The following is a 26,728-nucleotide window of genomic DNA, read 5'->3' as shown; positions in this document are numbered from 1 at the left end:
TATATTTATGCAGACAAAAAATAGGAATCAAGTTTGGAATACCACATGACATAATATAATCAACAAAAGCACAATAAAATCTAATGTCATTTAATAAACAAACGATAAATGTTATAAAATATTCATTGTTCAAACATCAAGTTCAATAATAAAATAATAATATCAAGTTCAACAATTAATTTTCAGCTACATAATGATTTAGAACACCAACATCATCATTGCCATTAGATGATATAGGAACATTTGAAGAACCTCAAGTAGTGCCACCGCCACTTGCACTAAAAGTGTGCTCACTTTTTAAACTCAACTGTAGCATGTTGGAAAGTGGAAGCATTCAATTGCTCTGGCTCCATATCCCACAGCTTTGTGGACATTTGAAGAGTTACAAGCAGTGCCATTTCCACTTGCACTAAAAGTGTGATCACTTTTCAAACCCAAGTGTAATATGTTGGAAAGTGGAAACATCCATGTCGGTTTGCTCTGGCTCCATATCCCACTTCATGGGGGTTTGGGGGCAGCCCCGTTAGTGAGGTTGAGGGGCAGCACAATATTTTCATAAAATTTTAAAACGCAGCGTGAAAGGTGGGTTTTTTTTCAAAAAAGACATTTTTTTATTAAAAAGGGTAGAAAATTGACAGATTGACCCTAGGTTCCCCTATGTTCTTTTGGATCTTGCCTGGGTTCATTCCAGACAAACCCAACCCCACTCTCCCATATCCTGACCATACCCACAGGCAGATTTGACTGGATCGCGGATCCGGTAATTGAACCTGGAACTGGCCAGTCTGTAGGTGGATCAGGTAATATAGTTTTTTTTTCTAAACAGTGAATGAAAAGAAAACAAATTTGCAGATGTAACTTGTCCCTAATCTGGGCTAAAAATAGTAAGAACAATTTAGATGATAGCTTTAAAATATGGTTTGGAACTTTGGTTTTGCTTGCTTTTTTAAGTTTTTTTAATTGAAAAAGTAAGAACATTCTAGATGAGGACTGTAAAATGGTTTTGAGCCTTGGTTTACTTATTTCTTGGTCTGAAGTTATTTACCTATTTCAGGGCTTCTCTTTAATGGCCTGACTTTATGTCTATTTCAGTTCTTTCTTCAATGCGATCATTTTGTTTTAATTAATTTATTTCCTTGTATTAATAACAGGCTCATCAAGGAAGACTTGGTGAGAATGAATCACGTAGATATTTCCAACAGCTTATAGATGCTCTTGATTACTGTCATAGTAAGGGTGTTTACCACAGGGATTTAAAGGTAAACTTAATTGTAGTTTTTTATAATTTTTCATTCTGTTGGTTTATACTTCTTTTTAAGATTCTGTGATCCCATAACTGAGTAATTGATGATTTTATTTGCAGCCTGAGAATCTTCTTCTAGATTCTCAAGGAAACCTGAAAATTTCAGATTTTGGACTGAGTGCCTTGTCTCAACAAGTAAGGATTATTTGTTTGCTTTTGATCAGTTGTTAGGATAGACAGAAATTCTCTATTCTTTTGAGATGGACTTGGAGTTGTTTTAGAAAATATTTAGCAGTCTCATGTAACTCACATGCAGGAAGATGGACTTTTGCACACCACCTGTGGAACGCCAAATTATGTAGCACCTGAGGTATTGCAATTTTTCTTTTTTCTCAAAATTTGTTTTTGAGAAGAATTTTTTTTTTTTAATTCAATCGTAGATTGATTACCTTAAGTGAGATTGAGTGACAGTTAATGCTTTTTATGTTGAGCATTGCACTTTGCAGCTTCGTTCCATGGGGTTTCAATTACAAAAAGCATGTATTTCCTGCCTTCATTTATTTGTAAAAATGTAGAAGAATGTAACATAAATTAGATTCAATTAAATTTTTTGATATTTGAATACAAATTGGAATAGATTCAGCATTTTTAACTTTTAAAATTGGTCATATAACACAAATCAAATATCTTTTATCGCCGTAAATTAGTTGTAACAAAGTCTTTGTATCATCAGAGAATACACAGAGTGAAATTTCCAGTCAATATAAGTCACTTAAATCAAATGCTATAAATATATTAATAGCTTAAAGCTTGTTTCGTTGATGCAGAATTTCTATATTTTGCTTGTTTCTTTCAGATTATCCCTTATAATAAACTGGTATCCTTTAATCTTGGTGCTGTTCCCCTGTCAAGAAAAGAGATTGGTTATTGAATATAATTATTATAGATTGAGAAATAAGCATTGTTTCTTCATGTAACTATTGAGTGTCTTCATGGTAACTGACATGACTGATAGTGTTGTAAAAAACGCTTCCTCACTTAATGGAAGACTCTGAGATAAGTGTCTTGCTTCTAGCAATTATTCAGAATTTTTACTTCCAATGATATGACTGATTTTGATTGCACTGATTCAAGTGTTTGAATTTTTTTTTGTTATATCTTGCAAGACTCCTGAATTTCAGGGGCTGTGCTGTTGTATCATATCCATTAAGTAATTTTACATATGCTTAGGCCCAATCATTTTATAAGTTACAGGAAATAATTTCTGTTTTTCAACTTAGTCCTGGGACTCTTACTAATATAGGCCCTTACGTACTTTATGATAAAAATACATGTCATGCATGAGTCATGACCTTCAAGAAACGATTTAATTAAGTTTTTAGATCAAATTAATTTTATCTTGTTTCTGTAATGGCTAATCTAAGAGGGCTTTGAAAAACACCAAACATCCTCAAAATTTAATCTGTAAAGGTTATGAGATCATGTCTTGAGAACATAGAACAATGCCGTTGATGCAATATTTATTTTACTAAATGGAAAAGATTTTGTTTTGAGAGTACCTTCAAATAAGAATACTGTCATTGATGCAATATTCACAACAATATAGAGATCTCTCTTTTCTGACCTTTTGGCTTAAGGAAATTTCCTTTACCACCTTCTAGAAAAATACTAGTTTAGTGGAATTGAATGAACAATTGAAACTATATGCTAATAGGATTTTATTTGCTAGGCTATCAAACCTATTGCTCTGGCTTGTTTATTTTATTTAATGTACTTTTTTGCAAATTGGTTGATTGGCTTTGGTGTTTCATAAATATATCCTCATTAAACTAGTTGTCTCACCCTTTGGTTTATTTATGTGCTTCCGACTGAATATTCTGTAGATGATTTCTTAGTGGAAGTTTGCAAAATGAAACATATTTACAAGTAATAATGGTTGGAATCTATGTTTCTCAAATTCTTGCATACAGAAACTAGGAAACAACAGGGGTAAGCTGACCACAAACAAGAAAAAACTTTCAAAATGATTTTTCAAAACATTAGGCATCCAGAAATGAGAGGAATCTGTACACAGAAAGACATTTCTTATTTAAAATTTGAGCTTAATGACACACTAAAACAGCATTTATAAACTGCTTGAGGTTTCTCGTAGTTTCCATAAACTTCCAAGAAACATCTCAACAGTTTGTGAAAACTTCAGGAAACATCCTGGTAGTTCATGGGCAATTTCTCGGACAGTGTCTCTCCCAGAAATGTGTCTGGAACAAGAAGTTTATTCCTGGGTCCCAAAAACATGTTTCCATGTAACACTGGTTGAAAGATTCTTAAATTAACAGCAGACTTGGAAATATTTGAAATGTTGAAAGAAATTATATATTTAGTCAAATAAAAATAAAACTCATGATACATAGCATATCATGCATTACTTACAGCCAGGAATTATATTTTAGGACCAAAACATATTTTGTTCTATGGTTGTAATCAAACTGAAGAGTCTAAAATGCAAAAGCTGTTTGATAGTTTCTATGTAGCTGGTTAACTAGAATAATGAAGATGATACGTGGTATTTACTATTTTGTATTTATCATTATGTTTTGTAAATTTTGTGTCGTGTGTTGAGCTATTTAAAATACTGGTTTCTCTGCAGTAGGTTATCTATAGTGTGTAATTATAGATATTTAACATGTCACATGTTATGTAGCATTATGCATCACAGGTTACAATATTGGAATCTCTTTGGCGCTTCAAGAAATAAACTACAGTTTGAAATAAACTACAGTTAGTAGTGTTTTAGTAACCTCGTGTTTTGAAGATTTACTGTGAGCTCAATCTGAATCTTGTATACATTCACTAGTGTGAATTACAAATTTGTAAGCATACTAGTAATGTAATGATGGATGCTGAAAATAATCATTTATATCAACTGAGTGAATGTGCAAACATATGGCCTTTGATGTTTAAACTTTTGATATTAGAATGTTTATTAGCTTAATTTGTTTTATTTGTATGATTACTCACATAACAGTTTTCTGTCTGCATTTATTAGGTTCTAGGGCACAAAGGTTATGATGGTGCAGCGTCAGATGTGTGGTCTTGTGGAGTAATACTGTATGTGTTAATGGCTGGATATCTTCCGTTTGATGAGAGTGATCTTGTGAGTTTGTATAGAAGGGTATGTAATAAACTGTCACAAGCATTTCATCCTAAATTTCATGAGCAAATCGTCCTATTACAAATATACCTAGTTTACTTACTCATAACTGTATGTTGTTCAAAGCAATGCATTAAAATAAATGTGCATAAAAAACTGAACTGTAACATATATTCAGCAATACTTCAAAACAATATAATGCACTGTCATGAGCAATTAATTCTTCCTAAACTTCAAGAACCATTCTTCCTATTACAAATACACCTAATTTAATCAATCATAACTGTATGTTGTTCAAACTGCAATGGATTAAAACAAATGTGCATCAATGAAACACTATTGTACATATTCCTAGGTGTATTAGGATAATATTTTACATTTTATATTTCCTAGATATACTAAAATCTAAAACATTCATGTAGAAGATGAATTGAACAATCATTTTATTTTAGTAATTAGTATTATACATTTTAGACTATGTTCCACAGAGTCTTGAGACAAGGGGACAGGGTAATGCAGGGGATAGGTCCCAGGAATGGGGGGAACAAACCCTAAGCACTTACAAAAATTATTATAAATAAGCATCTAAGCTTCAGTCTATGTGTGTAATCTTTGTAGTCATGTCCATCTTATACATCAATGGCATGTTATCCTTGAAATTCATGTTAGTAACCAACAAGAAGCAACAATAATATCTTAACAATGACATCAATATGAGCCTCTTTATATGCAGTTTGGTAATCAATACATAATGTTGTGGCAAGAATACAATAGTTTGCAATATCAATTACAAAATCAAACACTCAATGTTTCAGTAGAGAAGAAACATGCTGTCAACAATAATCTTCCTTCTTCATGCAGTTCAAATCAAACAATTGATGAAGACAAATTAGTTATGAAGCTCCCTCCTATGTCATAGAATAGTGTTGGAGAGAAGAAAGATGTGTTCCTTCTTCAAATAGTATAACTAGAAGGTAGGAAAATGCAAAACTTTTTGAAGAAAAGTGTTTAAGTCCTCGTTGTGTCACAAAATAGTGTTGTAGAGAAGAAAATGTTAATGTTCCTTCGCAAAGAAATGCAAATTAGTGTTGTAGAACACTGTTGTTGGTTCTAACTCAAAAAGCATGTTGTCAAAGTTCATCATGGATCATTACCTGTTAGTCCTATTGTTGAATCTCCACCCATTGTGCTAGTCTAGGAGACAATAAAATCTAAAAAATGTCATATTGTCTAGGGTATATAGGTGTTGTGAATTTTCAGATACAAAAATATTTCAAACCAATCAAATTTGTGCCTCAAGGTATTTTGAACAAATGCCAAATTCTTTATTTGCTGTTCAACAAAGTTGTCATTGTGGATGTTGAGGACACGCCTCCAATGATTGTTTTGATATGTGTCCTTGTCTATAATGTGTTCAACACACACATTCTGCAAAGCATTGTTAAGTTAGAGATTTACCTACCAATCAATGAAGCATATGTATTTTGGATGGATAGATCACTTTGGAGGGCAAACTAAGGTCCGCATACTGTCAAAATCCTATAGGAGAGTCCTGATCCACCATTTCAGATAATGGCTTGTCTACTCTTGATGCGGATGTTGTTGATCTAGTTGATAATAAACTCAGCATTACATATACTCTCTAGCATTAGTACTATGTTGAGATTGTCTACTCATGATGTGGATGTTATTGTCAATCCAATTGATGATGAACTTAGCATTGCAAATACTATTGATACTTGTATTAGTGAGGGACCACCTACTAAGAGAATTGTAAAGTTACATTAAATTACCATAGAGAACAATTATGTACTTATACTGATAGTGAGCATGTTGAGACTGCCAGCTATGCAGCCTATTACGAATTATTTTAGGCTATGAATATTTCCTCTTGTTGATTATACTTTTACACTTCAGTTTTAAGTTGAAAACTCGAAAAGGGTGGCTTACAAAAATCTTCCCATTCAATTGAAAACTGGAAGGTGTAGCTTAATGGAGACTCGTGATGAAACCCAAGAGGGTATCATTGAGTTGTGTGTCTCGACTCTCTATACATAGGTTCATACGTGTCCTCTTTATAAGGGCCTTTGTAGCAGCTGTCCGCTCATCTTACAATGTGGGGGAATTAGGATTTAGATTTTGAGTACTTTGAGCTTGTTACTTGGAGACTTCTCATGTTGTCCATTGAGGATTTTTCTTTGCAGCATATTTTGGTTTTTGATGACTATGCATGGAGTGAGATCATCATATGCCTTCATTTTCAACACAAATTTTCTTGCCTTAGGAGTATTTTTTTATGTGTTGACACATGTCTTCATTTTAGAATTTAGAGTGTTGTGGATGGCAAGTGGTTCACATAAACTGCTTGATAGAAACTTAGGACATTCAATGCATGCTTCAACTCACTTTTGGGTTGCTCATAGGCACAATCACCCTGGGTTATCTATTTTTTAGGCCACTTGGTGTAACTACAACATACCTTTGGGTTACTCATGGGCACAATCAGCTTGGATTTTTTCACTCTTTTTGGTGAAAAAAGTGGAACAGTTTTCTACAAATTTCAACACTCAGAAGTAATGCTATTTGGTTTTTGATGACTATGCATGGAGTGAGATCATCATATGCCTTCATTTTCAACACAAATTTTCTTGCCTTAGGAGTAGTTTTTTATGTGTTGATACATGTCTTCATTTTAGAATTTAGAGAGTTGTGGATGGCAAGTGGTTCACATAAACTGCTTGATACAAACTTAGGACATTTAATGCATGCTTCAACTCACTTTTGGGTTGCTCATAGGCACAATCACCTTGGGTTATCTAGTTTTTAGGCCACATGGTGTAACTACAACATACTTTTGGGTTACTCATGGGCACAATCAGCTTGGATTTTTTCACTCTTTTTGGTGAAAAAAGTGGAACAATTTTCTACAAATTTCAACACTTAGAAGTAATGCTATTTGGTTTTTGATGACTATGCATGGAGTGAGATCATCATATGCCTTCATTTTCAACACAAAATTTCTTGCCTTAGGAGTAGTTTTTTATGTGTTGACACATGTCTTCATTTTAGAATTTAGAGTGTTGTGGATGGCAAATGTTTCACATAAACTGCTTGATAGAAACTTAGGACATTCAATGCATGCTTCAACTCACTTTTGGGTTGCTCATAGGCACAATCACCCTGGGTTATCTAGTTTTTAGGCCACATGGTGTAACTACAACATACTTCTGGGTTACTCATGGGCACAATCAGCTTGGATTTTTTCACTCTTTTTGGTGAAAAAAGTGGAACAGTTTTCTACAAATTTCAACACTTAGAAGTTAGAAGTAATGCTATTTTTTCACTTAACACAGAAAATGGTGGTGAATTTACAAATTTCTCAGCAAATGAATGCATTATTTTATCAAAATGCGATATAGCATCATGGACATTTGACTCAACTTGAGAAGAAAAATTCAAGTCTTTACAAAATTGTAGGAGTGAACAAGCTATCACTTAGGCAAAACATCTGCAGAAGTCCGGAGCTTCATATCAAGTGAATTGGGCACTATAAATAACTTGCCCAATGTGCAAGTCAAACAATGGTTTAACCACTACCATTGTGCATTATGGGGTAATGTAACACTATTGTACATAATCTTAGGTGTGCTAGGATATTATTTTATATTTTATAGTTTTTAGATATGTTAGAAGCTGATTAATCATCTAGAAGATGAACTAAACAGTCATTCTATCTTGATAAATATGTACATTTAAGATGAATGGAATAAGAGCTTCATTGAATGCTTTTTCTGTTGTCTAATTTCTTGTTCATCTCATTTTGTAAATCTTTCCTTTGCATTTCATTCTCAAGCCTACAATAAAAAACTAAAGTATCACACATATACGGTAATACTTAACAATGTATATTGAGATTAATTATAGATTATTGAATAGCATAAACTTATTGTATTCATTAGGAATTGGAGTACATATCTGAAAGCTTCCTTGGATTTTGGCTTCCTCAATTTTCTTCATGATCAATATAATGTTCTCAAGCTATGGCCATGCTCAAGGTGGAAATCGAACATTTTTCATTAACAACAGCCTTGACTAGGACAACCTAGGGTATATAGTGTATCTTTAGTTGGAAATACTCTATGTGCCCCTTCTCCAATGCCCACTTCTTTCCTTGTTTGATCCTTGTCATAGAATTTTCCACAATTCCTAAATTATAGTTTTACAAGTTGTCAACCAATAAACCCTTTCAAAACTTTTAGTCACACCTGTTTATTTATTAGTCAAATTACAAATGTTGTATTACTTAAAAACTCTTTTACACCATTTAAATCTTGAAAAGAATATTAATTATCACACTTGGGTAAAAATTTTCATACCGTTTAGCCTCCTATAAATCAGCTGATGTCCTCAATAGCACATGGTTCAGCTACATCACCAATTACAATTAAGAATACTTAGTCAAAATCTATATGAATATATTAAATTTTTGTTTCATCTAGTATCACAAGCATCACAAGAAGTCCATTTAACTTAACTTTATCTTTCACACTATTTTGTAATATCCTAGTTCTTTTCATTTTATTAATTATTTTTTTAGTTTCAATTTTAAATTCACAAGTCGGTTCAACAATCATACTCTGCCAATCAATTACATCTTCAAAATTATAAACATATTTTATGAATTTTAAGTTTATTAATTTATTTTTCTCATACAAGAGAATCATTGCTATAATTCTTGTTTGCAAGTTGGTCTTCCTTATAAGTCCCCAGTGATAAGATTGAATTTATATTGCTCATTTTGTGACTAGCATTTCTACAATGTTTCCATGTTGATGGCAATGATTGTTGAAAACTTGGAAAGTTTTGTATGGCTTTTTCACCATAAAACCTACACTTGGAGCTCTAAATAATGGCCAGCCATTTAACATCAAATTCAAACTATCAAATGAATCTTTTTAACAAAAGGTTCAAGAGAGTATAACTTTACCTTATTCAACATTTTTAATAGTGTGAGATTCTATAGAATGCTTGATTTTGTAGTAGGTATTGCATTATAGTATGAAATTGGACTTTCAGTGGTTCAATGGAAGGGAAAACAGTGGCAAGTGAGTTTGGTCGCCGTGTGTAATTTTGAGATTTGTTGGACTATCACGAAAGTCCCATTTGCCTCACATGGAGGGCATCCCAATCAAGTGAGAGTTAGCAGTTATGTATAAACTAATGGGAAGAGCTAAGATAAGACCAAAGAAATGTTTGTTTAGTCCTAAATGTATAGTTGGTGACTAATCAGATAACACAGTATTCCCTGCATGTACTCAGTATTCATGGGACAGAACGATCATAACATAAATGACAAATGATAATAAGTAGACCAGAAAGTTATATCTTTATTCCAATGCCCAGGATTGTCCATACAAAATCTCCCCTTGCCGAGGTTCCAACCAAACAATATATAGACCCGACGGTTGGCCAAGTTGCCAACCGTCACCAAATCCCAACTACCCGACGGGAACCTCTCGGCAACAGCAAAACATAACCACACATAACACACTTATAATTATTATTCATACTAACATACGTTTTTACCCCTAACATTAGCACCCCCCAAAAACGTAGTCGTCTTCTAGACGACTCAGACAAGAGAAACTGAATTATATAAAACATAGCTAAGACTGAGAAGAGGGAGGAGGCATCCTGTTGACGTGTTTTTTATGACCGCGTCTAACACAGAATAAGTTGCCTAACAGTCACTTCACTCTCTCTTGATCAAAGTACGATTGCATGCTGATATAGTTGGAGAATCAAACAACCGACTCCAAGGTTCCTTTATGCTCTAGATGTGACTCAGTTGGCTGATATGATTGCTGGTAATCCAAGGGGGCCTTATGTATGTCGAAGAAATTTGTGCAAGCTCAAGAATTTATTGACGCGGATGATTTGCAATAAAGCTCTAAGTTTTAGATTTTAGATTTCGAAATATGCAGAAAGTAAATAGGAATAGGGCAGAGGGAAACTAAACTAAAGGTAATCTAATCCTAGGAACGAGGAGACGGGATAACTTGTGCAAAATCCAACCGCGCTTCACTTTGCCAGCAAAGCACAACTTACACGAAGGCGGTGCAATCTTCAAGGGGAGTGCTAAAGATTTTCAAATTGTCAAAAGAAACCATCAAAATAGAACAATTTCTTCTAATAATCGAAGTTGAACATACACATATAACGAGGCTCAGACTAACTTTGCACGATATGCAACAATCAGCTGCACACCAAAAGTATGAGCAAGAATTTGGCAACAAGCGATCCTATCAAATCTAGTTCATCTAATAGCATGAAAACAAATCTAATCTATGAAGAGAACGAGACCATGCGAGTTCCAAAACAACACAAGAACACACCAACAATTGAACAATGTATTAAGTGTTTGCTTCAAAAACTCTTAGCAACAATCTGTGACGATAGTCTCCCTTGATTACAAATGAGGGGGTCACCCCCTTATATAGGCCTCAAGCTCAGATTACATGCAAAACCCTAATTAGGGTTTGCCCAAAAGATTCTCCACACATGATGCAACAAGATCGGAATCTGCATTAAATAACCCATTATGCCCACTTACAATAAATTTAAAAGGGCCTAAAATAGCGCCCATGATGATGATCATGCCCGGAATATAACTAACGTCGTCATAAATGCCCATCACTCTCCAAGTGACGGCGACATGCAAGAAGAATCCGTCATAAAACCATTATGAGAGGACGACATGCAAGAAGATTCCCTTATCCTGTGGTGGCATGCATTGACCGGTCCCGCGCCTAGTCAATGTTCTCTTCAGCCATAAATACGCCATCATGGTTCAGTCAAAAGACTTTCGTCCAAAAACGGACGACCATTATCTCGCTCATTAATGGCATAAGTAATGAACCTACCGACGACGGCTTCCAATTCTCTGATAGAGACACTTGGCACATTCTCGATGTTGAATTCCATCAAGCCAATCTCCTCTTCGCTTCTGGAAAATAAACCTTCCCAATCTGCCATGGCCTCCTGTGTTTTCTTCATCATACCGGAGAATGAAGAAACATTTGCAAAATGTTCCTTGGGAAATGAACCGACGAAGAAGAAATCATGGAACTGGGATTTCAAGGAATTCACTGTTATTCCCCCATCGCTAAGTTTCCTTGAAAATAAAGCTTCCATGGCACTGAGGATTTTTTCCTGTATCCCTCTGATAGATTCCTTCAAGGTGACGGAATCAATGCTGAATTTATCTAGGGTGTTCTTCCTTGAATAGATGGCGTAGAACCATCGGGGAAAGTCGTAGGCTTCATTCTCCTGGATTACTTTCCCGTCTACCAATGTTTGCCTTGGAGTCCTCATCAGAGCCCTGAGTCGGGAAATGGTTAAATCTTGGTAGACATCAACATCTTCCCATAGTCCTTCCGCCGTTTCCAACCTACTTAGGAGGGCCACGAACCTTGAATGGAGCTGAGCTAGATCTTCTACAAATTTCCTTGCCTCGGCATAAACATCCTCTACCCATTCTCGGGAATTCTGTGCCATTGCCTTTGTAAGTTCCGCATCATCAATTACTTACTTGGGAAGGAAGGGAGGGGGAGTGGATGAAGGACCTGCTTCCCTGAGGGGTTTCTTGGAACTCCTGACATACTCGCATAGAAGTCCGTTTTCCTCCTTCAGCCGCTTACATTTTGCTTTTGACTTCAGTAGCTTACACTTTGCTTTTGACTTCAGCAATTTCTCCTTCATTGCAAAGGAAGAATCGTCGAAATCTCCCATTACTTGACCAGTGGAAGCATGGCCAAGATCCACCTGTCTGATGACGTAATCTTCCTGCCTAATCTCACTCCTATCCTTATCCACCGCAGGTTCAGCAATGTGCAAGGTCCGAGCTCTGGATTCTTCCCTGACTACCTTTGAAAACTTTCGGGGGGCCTTTCTTTCCGGTGGCTGATCCATCCTCTTCAATAATTCTTCTAATTCCTGAGCAGGATTGGGCTCCCCTCTTGCTTCATTTCCCAATCTGCCTACCAACCAATCCGGCGCGGGGATGGAATGGCTGTAATCCTCTGCATGCTCCCGTTCTTGAGATTCCTCTTCCATTTCGCCAAGGATAGTCTCTATGAAATTATCCTGGCGAACTTCTTCCAGGTGCGGGGAAACCTCTTGCCTCTGACTTCTTGGCTGATGACGGCCCTGTGAAGCATTGATGCTGAGTATATCAGGTGCTGGAACGTTTCCTGGAAGTGGGCCTGCGGGATGTGGGAACATTTCTACTACTTGTACGCTCGCGGAGCTGACTGGTGAATGTTCCCTTCCTGTCCTCGTTCTCTTTTGTGGAGGCTCCTCCTGCTGGGCTTCCTGCTGAACCTCACGCGGGATTTCCTGTTGGGCATCCTTCGTCTTTGTTATCCTTGGCCTCTTTGGGGCAATTTTCCCTCTATCCATCTGGGCCTCTCTTCCTGCCCAACCCTGTGAAGAGCCTTTAGTCGCCTCACTGTGGGAATCCAGATTTCCCATCAGCTGGTATGTTAGATGGACATGGTTTTCTACCAACTTTCTTGTCTGCCTGTCAATCCAGTGCTTAGTGAATTTTAGCACTGGTTTGGCCAAAATGTTCAAATCATCTACCTCAGGCTCCGACCAAGTTGGCAATAGGATAGGTTGATCCTTAATCTTCTCGAATTTAGGTTGCATCAAATCTGAGTCTTCCTTCACTTGGTCTAGTACCTGATGAATCTCACTTATCTTGATGGTGTCGAGGGGCAGTCTGGAGTGCATTCTTCTCCGGACCTCAAAGTCATCCTTGACTCCTGCCCAGTAATCCTCCAAGTGAAATCTATGTATGAATTTGACACCGGCAACCTTCCTAATCTGGCTGTAAGGATCATATTGGGCCCTGGAGGTGTAAAATGGTAGGCGGTAGAATGCCAATTCGTCTACTACACTTTCAGCGGCTTCCAATCCTGGGCATATCTCCATGAAATCCCCTAAGACAATTGGAAATTCAATAGATTGCTTTTTCTTCTTCGTCTGCAGCTGATCGTAGGCAGTCAATTGCCTCATGAGCTCGAGCAATATAAGCTTATCCGACGGATATCTAGGCAATTTGTAGGATTGGAAGGAGAAGCCCTGCGTCCTGATGTAGGTGAACTTGGGGAATTGCAGGAATGCAGCGCCATACTTCTGGACCAAAGCACTTGCTTGCGGAGACAACCTCATGTGTAACTTATTTTGCATAAGTCGTGTCAGGTACATGGTGAAGGTGTCATTTGCCAACTTGTAAGAATTCACGTTGTGGAGATGTAGCTGAGGATAACATTCATGCACCTTTAGCTGAGTTGGCGCGCAGCGCATGGTTCCTCTTGCCGGCAGCCCGTCGAATCCACCCCTTCGTGCCAGCATATAGAATAGGTAGGTACTCATGGAAAAGGATTGAGACCTTTTCTCCTACAGGTTCTTCAATTGTTCGTGCAAGTAGTGGCTGATCAATCTAGCCCAGTCAATCAATGTATTAGAATTCATGATCTCACCAATGTAGAAGAACATCCAAGGCTCGAAGTTCACCGTGTGTGAGCATCCCATTACTCTGCTCAGCATTTTTATCATGTCCACATATTCCTGCTTGAACTCGAAGATTGTGAGAGTTTTGGGCATCTTGGAAACGTGTACTCTAGGTTTCAGCAACCATTGCTTGTTGATCAAATCAGCACACTTGGTGGGGCCTGCTTCATAGACTACTTGGGCTCCGCTGCTGGTCCTGTATGTCATGGAGTAATGTGAAGGGATTCCGAAGGCTTCACCAATCGCCTCTAGAGTCAATGTTGCCAGTAACTTGCCGTCTGGCGTTGAGATCGTCTTCCGCTCCAGATTGTAATGTGCTGCACATTCCAAGACTAGATCTGGGCATTGAATGGCGAGAGGAAAGCCAGCTGCTGCAACTATTCCACTTCTCACAATCTTGACAACTGTCAGAGATGGATTGTGTCCTGTAGTTCCGAACATTCTTATCTTGAATGCAGCTCAGTTGAACATGCCGAAGTTGGTATCACTGATCTCTTCCCATCTTGAATTCAACTGAGAATGGGGAAGAAAACCCTTTGTCTCTGCTTTGATCATTGCCTGCTTGGAGATAGTAGCTGTCCTGCTAGGTTCCGCCATCTTGGGAATACTTCAAAATGATGAAATAGAGACTAAGTATAAAAAACTTTTCACTTCTTCACTCTTCCTTTCCTGAATCTTGCACGTGAAAGATGAAATGTTTTTTCCAACTTATATAAAATTCTCAAGAGGCATCAAATTAGTAACTGCATTTATGGCGTGTCATACTTTCCTTAATCACTACGACATGCAAGGCAGTTTCCCATGCGTGTGAGTTCAAATTTAGAACCTTCCTTAATTGCTCCCAGTCATGCGTCATACTTGGAAGATTCCTCCTGCCAACTCGTTGATTCCATACTTTCCAATTTTGGAGGGAGATTGCGGGATCTTTCTCGGGATTTGCTCAATTCCACTCCGACTTGTCATCTCGTGCCGTCGAAGGAACTTTCCCGACTTTTCTCCATATCCCTATTTTTTAGGGATCTTCCTAAATTTTAGGAGTCAGGTTCATTGGATGGGGAATTTCGTCCTGATTCAGAATCTATAAAAATTTCCATATCTGGCCGGGATTTGATGTCTAAAAATAGCATAATTGAAAATTCGCTCGAGGGGAATTTCTGCTTTTTATTCTTACTCGACTCCTTGGAATCCGTGCCTTAGGCAAAATTTCAAATTTTCTGTTTGGGTGAAATTTTACCATGCCAAGGATTCATGAATTTCCCACTTGTGAATGCCTTCATGGATTCAGCGCCCCAGACCAGACCTGGGCGCATTTTGGCTCTGTCCATGGAGAGGCAGAAAATTGTAATTGTGAATGCCTTGGTTTTAGCGCCTCAGACTTGGCTTGGGCGCATTTCCACCCTGTCCATGGAGAGGCAGAAAATTGTACTTATGAATGCCTTCTTGATTTCAGCGCCCCAGACCTGACCTGGGCGCATTTTTGCCATGTCCATGGAGAGGCGGAAAATTGCTCTTGTGAATGACTCCTTGGTTTCAGCGCCCCAGACCAAACCTGGGCACATTTTCACCATCCATGGAGAGGCAAAAAATTGCAGTTGTGAATCCATCCTTGGTTTCAGCACCCCAGACCAGACCTGAGCGCATTTTCACCGTCCACGGAGAGGTGGATTTTCTCGCTTGTGAATGTCTTTCAGACTTAGCCTATTTTGACCTTCTGTGCTTTTGGAGTGTTTTCCCGAGCTTTCCATTTTAGGCATGGATTTCCAACACTTGACCCATTTCTGGCCACCTCTGTCTACTATCTGACTTTTCGGAAATAGAAATGCCTGTGAATGCTTGATCCTTGTCGCTCTGGCTGACTGACCCTGCCTGTAATAACTTTCCAAAAATAGAAACTTTCCAAGTGTCAGCGTTAGATCCCTGAACTGGGTACAATAATGACTTACTATAAATAGAAACTTACTAAAAATAGAAATTACTAAAAATAGTAAGTTTGATTTTTGGCAAAATGGCGACATTTCGGGACTTGAAAAAATCCCTAAAAAATAGGGACTTTCTAAAAATAGAAAGTTGTTCCGTTTGGGCTCAAATTTTGCTGGGAGGTGCCCTGAAGGGTCTTGACTCCAGTCGTATGCTCAGTTTTCCCAAAACCCTAATAGGAACCCCGAAAATCTAGGACAAAAAGCAAAACCCTAGAAAAAGAACAAAACAAGCTTTAGACCTCACAGAACTCGCTTGACAGAGAAGCAGATTAGCACTAACTGACCCCTGAACATCCCAACAAGAGGGATTGAAGAGACTGCTACCAAACGCACACAAAAAACCAAGACCAAACGACCGAAAGGGCCTAACAGCTAGAGGGGTCCCTATCTGGGATGGGGTGATGTGTGATTAGGTCACAACACGTCCTTGTAGTGGACGCAAGAGGAGGTTGTTGTCCGGCCTGAAGTTTCAGGTTCTTTTTCGCCAGCAACTGCCGTTCCCGTGCTTTCTTTACCATGTGAGCTGCTTCCAGTAGCTTTTTATCTTTCTGTTCCAGTTGTAAGGTGAGCTCTGCCACTTGGGCTGCTAATGCCTCCCAAGTCACCCGTACCAATTTTTGTTGGTACCGTACCGATTTCTGCTGGTACCGTATCGGTTTCTATTGGTACTGTACCAGTTCCTGTTGGCACAGTACCAGTTCCTACTGGCACCGTACCAGTTCTCGTTAGCACCATACCAATTCCTAACATACCCATATATGTTGGCACCGTACTAGTTCTTGTTGGCACCATACCAATTTCTGTCGTACCAGTACATGTTGGCACCGTACCAGTTCTTGTTGGAACCGTACCAATTTCTGTCGTACCAGTACATGTTGGCACCGTACTAGTTCTTGTTGGCACCATACCAATTTCTGTCGTACTAGTACATGTTGGCACCGTACCAGTTCTTGTTGGAATCGTACCAATTTCTGTTGTACCAGTACATGTTGGCACAGTACCAGTTCTTGTTGGAACCGTACCAATTTCTATCGTACCAGTACATGTTGGCATCGTACCAGTACATGTTGGCACCGTACCAGTTTTTGTCGTACCAGTACATGTTGGCATCGTACCAGTTTATGCCGAAACCGTACCAGTTTTTGCTGCCGTCGTACCAGTTTATGTTGACACAGTACCAGTTTTTGTTGCCGTCGTACCAGTTTCTATCGACATCGTACTAGTTTCTGCCGACACCGTACCAGTTTTTGCTACCGTCGTACCAGTTTCTATTGTCGTCATACCAGTTTCCGTTGTTGCCGTACCACTTTCTGTTGCTGTCGTACCAGTTTCTGTTGCCGCTGTACCAGTTTTTGTTCCTGCTGCAAGTACGACCAAACTAATCTATGGCAACGATACTCGTCCCGGCGGTTCCCCCTCTCTAATCTTCTGGACCAACACCCCCACTGGTCGTACATCTCCCACCGGGCTAGCTATTGCAAGCGCCTCCTGAGGTACCAGGTGTGCCGAGGCTAGTTTCGAGGGTGTAAATTTCACCCTCGTACTCTTCCATTGCTCCCGCAATCCTCTCTGTTGCTCCTCCTCTCCATCTTCTTCTTGCTGCCATGATTCTGTTTCCTCTTCCTCCTCTACAGCGGTGTGTCCTGACAAGTGGAACCCTTCATCCCCACTTTCCTGTTCTTCTGTTTCTTCCAGCTCCTCTGAATCCTCTGCGCTGCTAACCTCTTCAATTTCTATAGATGCATCTAGTTTCCTCCTCTTCCGTGTGGGCTGCGCTGTGTTGCCAAGGATGTCGAGGTGAATGTAGTAGTACATGGTGGGTTTATTTGGTTCAACCCTTCCGCGAGGTTCAAAGCTTCCCCACATTTCTAGTGGTACTTGCACGCGTATGGCGTCCAAGAATAGGCTAATAGCATAATGGCACATGTATAATGTCTTGTATTCCAACTTGAAAAAAACATGAATTCGTTCTGCTAGAAGATGTCCTTCCAACCTGGTACCAGTGATCGTCGTACCAGAACCTGAACATGTCGTACTAGCACCTGGCGTACCAGTACATGCTAGTACCGTACCAGTTCCTACTGGAACCATACCAATACCTGCTGGTACTGTACTAGTGCTCGTCGTACCAGTACCTGAACATGTCGTACTAGTATCAATTACCTGTACGGCAACCTCCTTTTTCCCTAGTGCGGCCTCCTCTGCCATTGTTTGGTTTGCCATACTGGTACGGACCATTGGACCGACTGCTGCCTCTACACCGTACGGATTAACTTGTGCACTTCCGCTCCCTGGTCGTACGACCTCTTCAACCTGTGCCAACTCTTCACTCAGCTTCACATGGATGGCACAAATCTCTGTATAGATACCCTCAAACTTTTCATACAACCGCTCCCTGCGTGTACAAACACCGTGAAGGAGGGGATTGTACGGATCCTGAACGTACAATATTTCTGTTTTCTGACCGTACGATCTTTTTCCTTTATCCGTTGCTAGTCGTACAAGATCATATGACTTAGTTTCCTGTGGGTGCAATGTTCTGCCATATGGTATTCCTCCTCTTGTAGGTCGTACACTGTACGAGCTACGCCAGTCTCCCTTCTTTGCCGGTCGTACGCCGTACAGATAACTCAAACACTGCCACTCTCCCTTCTTTGTCAACCATACGTTATACAGATAACTCAAACACTCCCTCGACTGGCATACGTCGTATGAGTAATCTAGTATGGGGTTCCAGTCATCCCCTACGAGTATCACCTGCGGGTCCTCAACCTTGCCTAGATTGATTTTTTTCAGAACCCTTTCCTCGTACTTGATGGGTTTATCCCGTTCAAACTGGTGGGTTGGCGTGTCGTCCATCCGTGCCGTTCCCTCTTGGTATCTACCGCAATCCGAGGATAAGGATTGTTCTTCCATCTCGCCACTTGATTCTCCTATCTCACATATTTGAAGCATGTGACACTTTGGGTGGAAGACCTCATAGTCCTCCATTTGCCAATGAAAAAGTCCCGCCAGTGAACTGGTTCCATCCTCGGAACATTCGTCCAGTTCCAACACTCCTTCCTCGTCGGGTTCTTTCCCTCCTCTGTCTCCTGCAGAACCCCACTTCCATCTATTTGAATCTTTTGATTCGGAGTCCGATGACGCGAGCTCTTCGCTAACGGACTGGTTCCTTAGATCAATTACATACTTATGACCGTCACTCTCGATTGAAAGCGTATTCCTTTTCCAGTTGTGGTTAGCTTTGGTCATGATCAGCCACCCCCTTCCTAGAAGAGCGTCGTACACTTTCCTTTCCAGAGGGATGACTACAAAATCCAGAAGGAAGTGTTGCGTCCCAATTACCACCTTTTGTGCCATGAGGGTGCCAAGGGGTTTGATGCCGTGCTGATCCGCACCGACCAGGTGGAAGGTTGGTGGCCATAGAGTCGTCTTGCCGAGGTTTCGCCAAGTTTCCTCTGGCAGTACGTTGACTCCAGACCCACCATCAACAATGGTGTTTGTCAGCTTTTGTCCCAATATATCCATCTCTACCACTGCGGATTTCCGTCCGATGCCCACTGCTAGTAGCATAGGGTTCATGGCATCCATACCGGATCCCTTCACCGGGTCCGTACCAGACTTTGTCATCGTTTGGTGTTCCTGACCGACGGTAGTGTCCCCGGTTACATTTGTCAGAGCCATCCTTAACTGTGGTATGGTCTGTAGAAGGTCCGACACCCGTACGGGTATTGTGGTTTGTAACATCTGCTTGATGATATTCTTCTCTGGTTCCGACCGGACTGGTGTATTGGTAGCCAAGTGCGAGGCCATCCGCTCTCCAGCCATCGCCCGCTCGATATCCGCCCTTGCCTCCTGGAGTCTTTCTTTTTCTGTGCGAGGGTCCGGGTACATGGCTTTCTTGTTCTGCAACCTTGTGATTGCCAGTACGTCTTCTCTTGATCCCTCCACATCGAGCATGTTCACCCCTTTTTGTTTTGGACAATCTATGTCCTCATGATTTCCTGGACCGCACCATTTGCACAACAAACTTCCTTCATCACCTCCGATTTGGCATTCTCGGGCAAAGTGACCCCATTCGTTGCACTTCCTGCACTGAATCATGGGTCGCCCCTTCCCGTTGTATTGAATTCTGCTCCTCGGTGTGTTATTATTGGATCTGTTGTTACCCCGCCGATTGTTTCTGTACCCTCCAGGTGAGGCGTTAGAGTTTGTTGTTGGCTTCAGCGGTGTCGCCGGTGGTGTCGCTTGGTCGGGTTGGGCGTAGGCCACTTGTGTGCTTCGTGCTTTCAAGTTCTACGGGCATTCCTTAGTGGAATGTCCCATTACTTGGCAAATGTCACAAAAAACTTTACGGGGACAACTTCCTTTAGTGTGTCCTTCAGTCTTGCAGTCAGTACACCATAGTTCTTTTCCTTCCCTACCACTTTCTTTGTCACCTTTTAACTCCTTCATCATCTTCATCATATCCTTCCGGAGTGCTTGCACGGTTTTGGATCCCCCATCACTGTCTTCGTCTGTGCTGTCACCATCACTGGTCCATCACTTCCCCTGGGATGTCTTGTTTTCCCTTTCAACATCCATGGCGCGGTTGTATGCTTTATCGTACGATGGCGGAGGGACTACTTTCATCGTCCTTCTCAGGGATGGTACCAATCCTTCCACGAACCACCGCTTCTTGAGGCCATCTATCGGCTGGTTCTCCATTTTGTTAAGCAATTCCCTCAGCCTTCTGTTATATGTGCACACACTTTCGTTTTTTCCTTGTTTGGTGTTGTAAATTTCCGCCACAATCTCGTTGTCATCCTGTAGGAGTTTGAATTCTTCCTCGAAGGCCTTCTTCAGATTGCTCCAGGATGTTTTCTGCTGAGCATCAAGGTCTGTGTACCAGTCGATAGCTATTCCTCGCAGAGTGGCCGGAAATGCCTTCACCCAGTAGTCCTGGTCGTCTTGGCCATTTGCTTCCCAAATGGTGACCCATGTCTTGCAATGCCGTACGGGGTCCTCTGACCCGTCGCCCATGAATTTTGGAAGTTTTTGTTTCTCCGGGGTGCGTGCCATCGTTCTTTTCTGTGCGGTTTTATGCAGTGCTTGGAAATGGCTATATGCCGGGAAGGTACTATGTGTCCGAAGGGTACCGTATGCTCCTGGTCTGGTTGGGCACCTGCCAACCGGGCTTTGGTCACCTTCACTTCTATAGTCCCTCCTTCCCGAGGTTTCCGGATCCGATCTTCCTATTTTGATGCCCTCCAACAAGGACAAGTTTTTAATGCCAGACAACGTTGGTTCGAAAATAGTGGCGATTTCCTTGTGCAGGTCTCGTACCGCCTCCTCTCCTTGTTCGGAAAATTCTGATTGGGTGCTTTGTGATTCGGTTCTGGAGTCTTCCTCACTTGACGTCGAGTGTGGGGCCTGGTTGACGAGATCTTCCTCCGCTTCGTCTGGAAGTGGCAAGTTCCTGGCGACCTCGGCCAACTCCTTCCACGTACACGGTTTTTGCCTCTCCCGACTACGACTCCGACTCACACTTCGACTTCTATTGTGTTTCTTCGGACTCCTTGAGTCGGCACCCTTTCTTAGTTGCCGTATCCTGTCGGCCTGTTCTTTTATGCGGAGAGATCGCCGTACAGTTCCCTCGTTTACTCCTTCGGTAGCAGTGGTACGTCTGTCTTTGTTCAATCGTAGGGGCATCAAGTGCCAGAGGTCCGGCGCTGACTGGCCTCCCTCTCCTCTTCCTCCCTATGATTCTGTTCTTCGTACTGTCGGAGAACTTGTTGCCGCCAAAGTTCCTTTGCCGTTTCCTCCCTTTGGTCTTGGAGTGCAATCAAATTCCTAGCGAGTAACCTTGGAATACTTTCGAGTAGGTCAAGGACGGGGGTGCTGATGGTGAGTTCACCATGTACCGTACCTTCCGAGACGGCTCTCTCCTGAGCCTCTCGTCGTACGTACTACGTGACCGACATGTCCCACAACTCCACCAAGTCTGTCGTCAACTGATCCTCTCGTTCCTCTTGTGCGGTACTCTCTTTGTGTGTGTCGCTGTCCACGATAATTAATTGCTGGTTAAATGGTCTGCCCATTAATTGCTTCCGCCTGTCGCCATGGTTATTTCCAGGTTCGTTCAGGCAACAACGCTAAAATGTTTAGTCCTAAATGTATAGTTGGTGACTAATCAGATAACACAGTATTCCCTGCACGTACCCAGTATTCATGGGACAGAACAATCATAACATAAATGACAAATGATAATAAGTAGACCAGAAAGTTATATCTTTATTCCAATGCCCAGGATTGTCCATACAAAATCTCCCCTTGCCGAGGTTCCAACCAAACAATATATAGACCTGACAGTTGGCCAAGTTGCCAACCGTCACCAACTCCCAACTACCCGACGGGAACCTCTCGGCAACAGCAAAACATAACCACACATAACACACTTATAATTATTATTCATACTAACATACGTTTTTACCCCTAACAATGTTTTTTCATTGCATTGTAAGATAATATGTGAAAATGGGCAATGTCAAAGTGGACAAGATAAAATTTTACATTTACTTAAAAGCGCAACTTTACAAAGGTTATGGTATAATGGAATGAAACTATTTAATTTATTTAAATTACAACTTTACAACACTACTTAAGTTTATAATATTCTTCTAATTTATCTAAATGATATATATTTTGTACCCAATATTTATGAATGAAATGTGTCATTTTAAATTTAATTGTTTTTAGGTTGCAAATCTGTATTTATTTATTATTTTATATATTTTTTGTATGGATATGCCCAAAACATAACCATCTCCTATTTTTTTGTGATATCAGTATATCGTATCCTTGTACCTGTATCTTCCAACTTAGGTCCTCAATCAATATAATTTCAAAATATAGTATGCTATGCATCATTAATGTATAAAATGTATCAGAAAAAATATTTTAATTAGAAGTTGTCTCCGTGGCCCCCCTGCCCACCCCCCCAATAAAACTCTAAATATGACCATTTCGAAATCCATAAAACTTAGTTTGCTTTCACTAAACATTCTATGTATCATTCTCCAAAGAATAAGATTTCATTCATTACCAGGCCGGTTTATGGGCTGAAGTGGGTTCATCCATCTTGCAATGAGAAAAGGGTTGTTGAGTGGATTAAACCTGAAGAGGGATGGACTAAAATAAACTTTGATGGGGCATTCAAAGGTAACTCGGGACCGTCAAGGGCTGGGTGTGTTGCTCGAGAATGGAATAGGAATATTTTGGCATTGAGTGCTCAGAAGCTCGTAGATGGGATCAACAATGAAGTCGGAGTGAAAGCAGCTTTGCTCGCCGTAAACATGTCAAGCAAATTATCAGTTTCAAAGATTCACTTGGAGGGCGATTCACAAATTATTAATAATGCAATTAGCAAAGGTGAAATGCAGGTGTAGAAATTAAATAAATTCATCAAAATAATTAGAGACAAACTAAATGCCTTTCAAAATTTCAAAATCATGCATACAATGCACAAGGGAAATGAAGCTGCGGATATTTTGTCAAAGTGGGCAGCCACATTTATGATTGGCAAGGAGGAGATATGGGAAGATTTGTGAGAGTGGAGTTTGAGGATAGAGAAGTACGGGGTGCAGAAGAAATATAATGAGAAGACAATCCATTGAATGTGATGGTATGCCCAAGACAATTTATGCATTTGGGAGAGTCTTTATGAAGGCGGAAAGTTGGCATTCACACCACAATTTGGAAGTGGCAGTTGCAAAGGACAGAGAGAAATTTATGCAGAATGGAGGCTAACTTTTTCTTGCAAACAAAGAAACAGATGCTTGCATTTTGGGGTAAAAATACTAATGATAGAATAAAGAAGATTTTTAAGATTGAGGACCCGATGTTTCTTTAGGTGGTGAAAATGATGTTGGGTGAGAAGTTCTTGGTAGAAAAATACAAATATAGGACAAACATTGATGTGGCATCAATGTTTGTGGCATGGTGTTTAGAATTGGGTAGTAAGGATGAAGCCCATTGGCTCATGGAGTGTGTCAAAGATGAATGGTGCTGGGGAGTTGGTGCATTCATTGCAATCGCCAAACCTGGAGAGGGTTTCATGGCTCTTAGAGGCAACTAGCTTCACGTAGTAGAGTTCACTCCTTTGCTACACCCCTTTTTAATTTGGAGCGCATTATGTGACAAAGAAGACAATCGGGTAGAGGCACAAATTGGGTGGAATTTCTTAAAGGAATACTTGTGAGACAGGGAAGCAGGGGAGAGGGTTGGAGGCGATGAGGGGCAGTTGACAGGGAGGAAGCAGTTGAAGTTCAACAAGAAAGACCATTGGGACACTCAGCCATAGAGGAAGAAGAAAAAAGAAAATTAGTATGTTTTTGTTAACAAGTAGTGGTAGAATCTATTAATTTTGTTTCAACGAATGTGAATTTGAGCTGGATGTAAATGATGTAAATCTTGGGTGGTTAGTAGTATCTTGGTCTGTGGTAGCAGTAGAAATTTCGTTGCTAGTGAAAACTCAAATGATACTGTGGATGGTTGTATTTTTTGTGTAGATGGACTGTTGGTGGATGGGCAAAATTGAAAACATTATAGGTATATTTTTTGACAAATAATACAAATCAAACCTTTTACCGATAAAAAAAAGAAGATTCCATTCATTAACCACTGGATATGCTATATCTTACTCCCTACAAGCTACATGCGTGGTAATTCCCTACAACTAAGTGTCTAATTGAGGATACATATTAATTATTAAATCATAATGGTACGAGTTAACCAATTATCTTTTTGCAATAAATTGCTCTATCTAAGGATTATTTTAAAAATCATGCACTTGAACATTAGAGTAAAGAAAAATATCATTTATAATTATGAGATCATCTCACAGGGAAAATGCAGTATTATACTATGCTCCATTGAGTTTCGGTGACAAGGACGATTATTAAAAAAGGGGAAATTTTTAAAAATATAGAGAAAGTTCAAATATCCATATCATAACATTGATAAAGCATTCATAATAGACATAGAAGCCTAATACATAGCATTAGACCTGAATTGAGACTTCACATGACAATCGACGAACAAATTAACAAACTTCTAATGCTTTCATTGTTAATGTGCATACATATTATATAAGAATTATAACAAAAATGCCCCAAGGCTGCAAGTTTCAACTATGAAATGACATAAACATAGAACTTAGGAAATATATGGCTGTCCCTAATCAGCAGATGGTAGGTCTAAATGAAAATCGAATCACTACTAGTATAAGGGGCTGCCTCAAGCAATGGAACCCCAACCAATCCCTCCTATGTCTCCTCATTGATTTGCATAGCATCTTTGGGATTAACATCCCAATGTAAGGCTAGAGTCTAACAATACTCAGGAATTTGGCGATCCTATAGCTGCAAAGCACTGTGTACAACCACCATCTTCTTCAATCTTCTAGAGGTAAGGTTCTTCCTCTTGATTGATTGGATGGAGCTATATGTGGACCAATTCCTCTCCATGGCAGAGGAACTAGCAACTTGTGAAAGAAGACGAACAACAACTACTCTCAATTTCGGTGCATCCTTGCCATAGCACTTCCACCATCCAATAGGATTAATTTGAGCTAATGTAGCTCTATCCAACCTCACCTCTGCTTTGCTAAAGTTTGGACCACAAAGATTGGCAAATGCAAGCCACTACGTGCAAAGTATAGTAGATTCCTCTTCAATATACATTTTTTCAAGGGCCTTCATGAATCCTTATTTTACCTCTTCATAATGAGATGGAGGCACTCTCCCAAGTCTCAGTGCATACCATTTCGGATTGAGAGCATAGGCTGCCACATAAAGAGGGGCGTTCATTGTATTCTACCATCGTGTCACAATCGGCCTAAGATGCTCCTCATAAAATCCCAAAGTAGGCTCCCTGCTATGAATTGTTTGCTTGATATGTCCAAGCATATGCTATCAAAGGTCTCATAAATATCTTAAAGGTTAGGAGAGTCAGTATTAACATATCTAATCACGCGCACAATAGGCCCAATGAAGGAGCAAACATATCTGCAAGTGCAAACAAGTTACAAAAATGAAAATCATCAAAAAGAATGAACATGTTACACAAATTAGAAACATATAAAAAAACATAAAATTAACATTTTAAAACTTAAATAATAAAATCAGCGATGTCGATATTCTTACCTCATTGCGGGCCGCCAATCATCATCAAGGATTTTTTGTTTCACACTTATTCCCTTTGGTGTGCTTGCCAAATGCCATCTACCTGTTGATGTGTGTTTTATGCACATGCAAGCATCATAATAAAATACCAAAGTACTTTACCCTCTCTTAAACAAAAGTCACCTCAAATGCTAAGGGTAAGATCAACTAAAATGATTCCAAGGTTTCTACAGTCAGGTCTTAATGAGTGGGTAACTCAATGGTCGATGTGAATTGCTGTTTTCACTTGGGGACTTACACAATTGTTCAAATCAACTTTGCTTATCATGAATATGGAATGGGTGTGCTGATAACTTAGGATTTGGCAATGTAGTTTTGGACTTACTTCTAACAAGCCTTTCTAAAAAAGGACAAAAAGGAATAGGGATAGGAATTCTATTCTAAGCCTAGAATGCAGGAAGTGAGGAACAAATTTAGTGGAATCAAAACTAGGCAAGGTCTCATCATCAAGTCGAACAGATCTTGACACAAGCGTAGTGCAATCATCTAAGGTATATCTCATAGATTTTCAAAATACTACCATCAAACATTGATACCATCCAAGTTGATGCATAAC

The 26,728-nt window shown here is 39.8% G+C and overlaps 1 protein-coding gene across 3 annotated transcripts in view; it reads left to right on the top strand.

The window, feature by feature from the left end:
• The window catches only part of LOC131044147 (CBL-interacting serine/threonine-protein kinase 24), a 116,497-nt gene that overhangs the window by 40,586 nt on the left and 49,183 nt on the right, over positions 1-26,728 (top strand). For all 3 annotated transcript variants that reach the window (XM_057977415.2, XM_057977413.2, XM_057977414.2), the window contains 4 exons: positions 1,152-1,259; positions 1,364-1,438; positions 1,560-1,613; positions 4,290-4,415. In XM_057977415.2, the coding sequence (XP_057833398.1) occupies positions 1,152-1,259; positions 1,364-1,438; positions 1,560-1,613; positions 4,290-4,415 (363 nt within the window). The remainder of the gene's footprint in view (positions 1-1,151; positions 1,260-1,363; positions 1,439-1,559; positions 1,614-4,289; positions 4,416-26,728) is intronic.

This window comes from Cryptomeria japonica, chromosome 6 (genome assembly GCF_030272615.1).
Source record: "Cryptomeria japonica chromosome 6, Sugi_1.0, whole genome shotgun sequence".
Lineage (NCBI taxonomy): Eukaryota > Viridiplantae > Streptophyta > Pinopsida > Cupressales > Cupressaceae > Cryptomeria > Cryptomeria japonica.
This window is presented reverse-complemented; position numbering and strand designations above follow the sequence as displayed.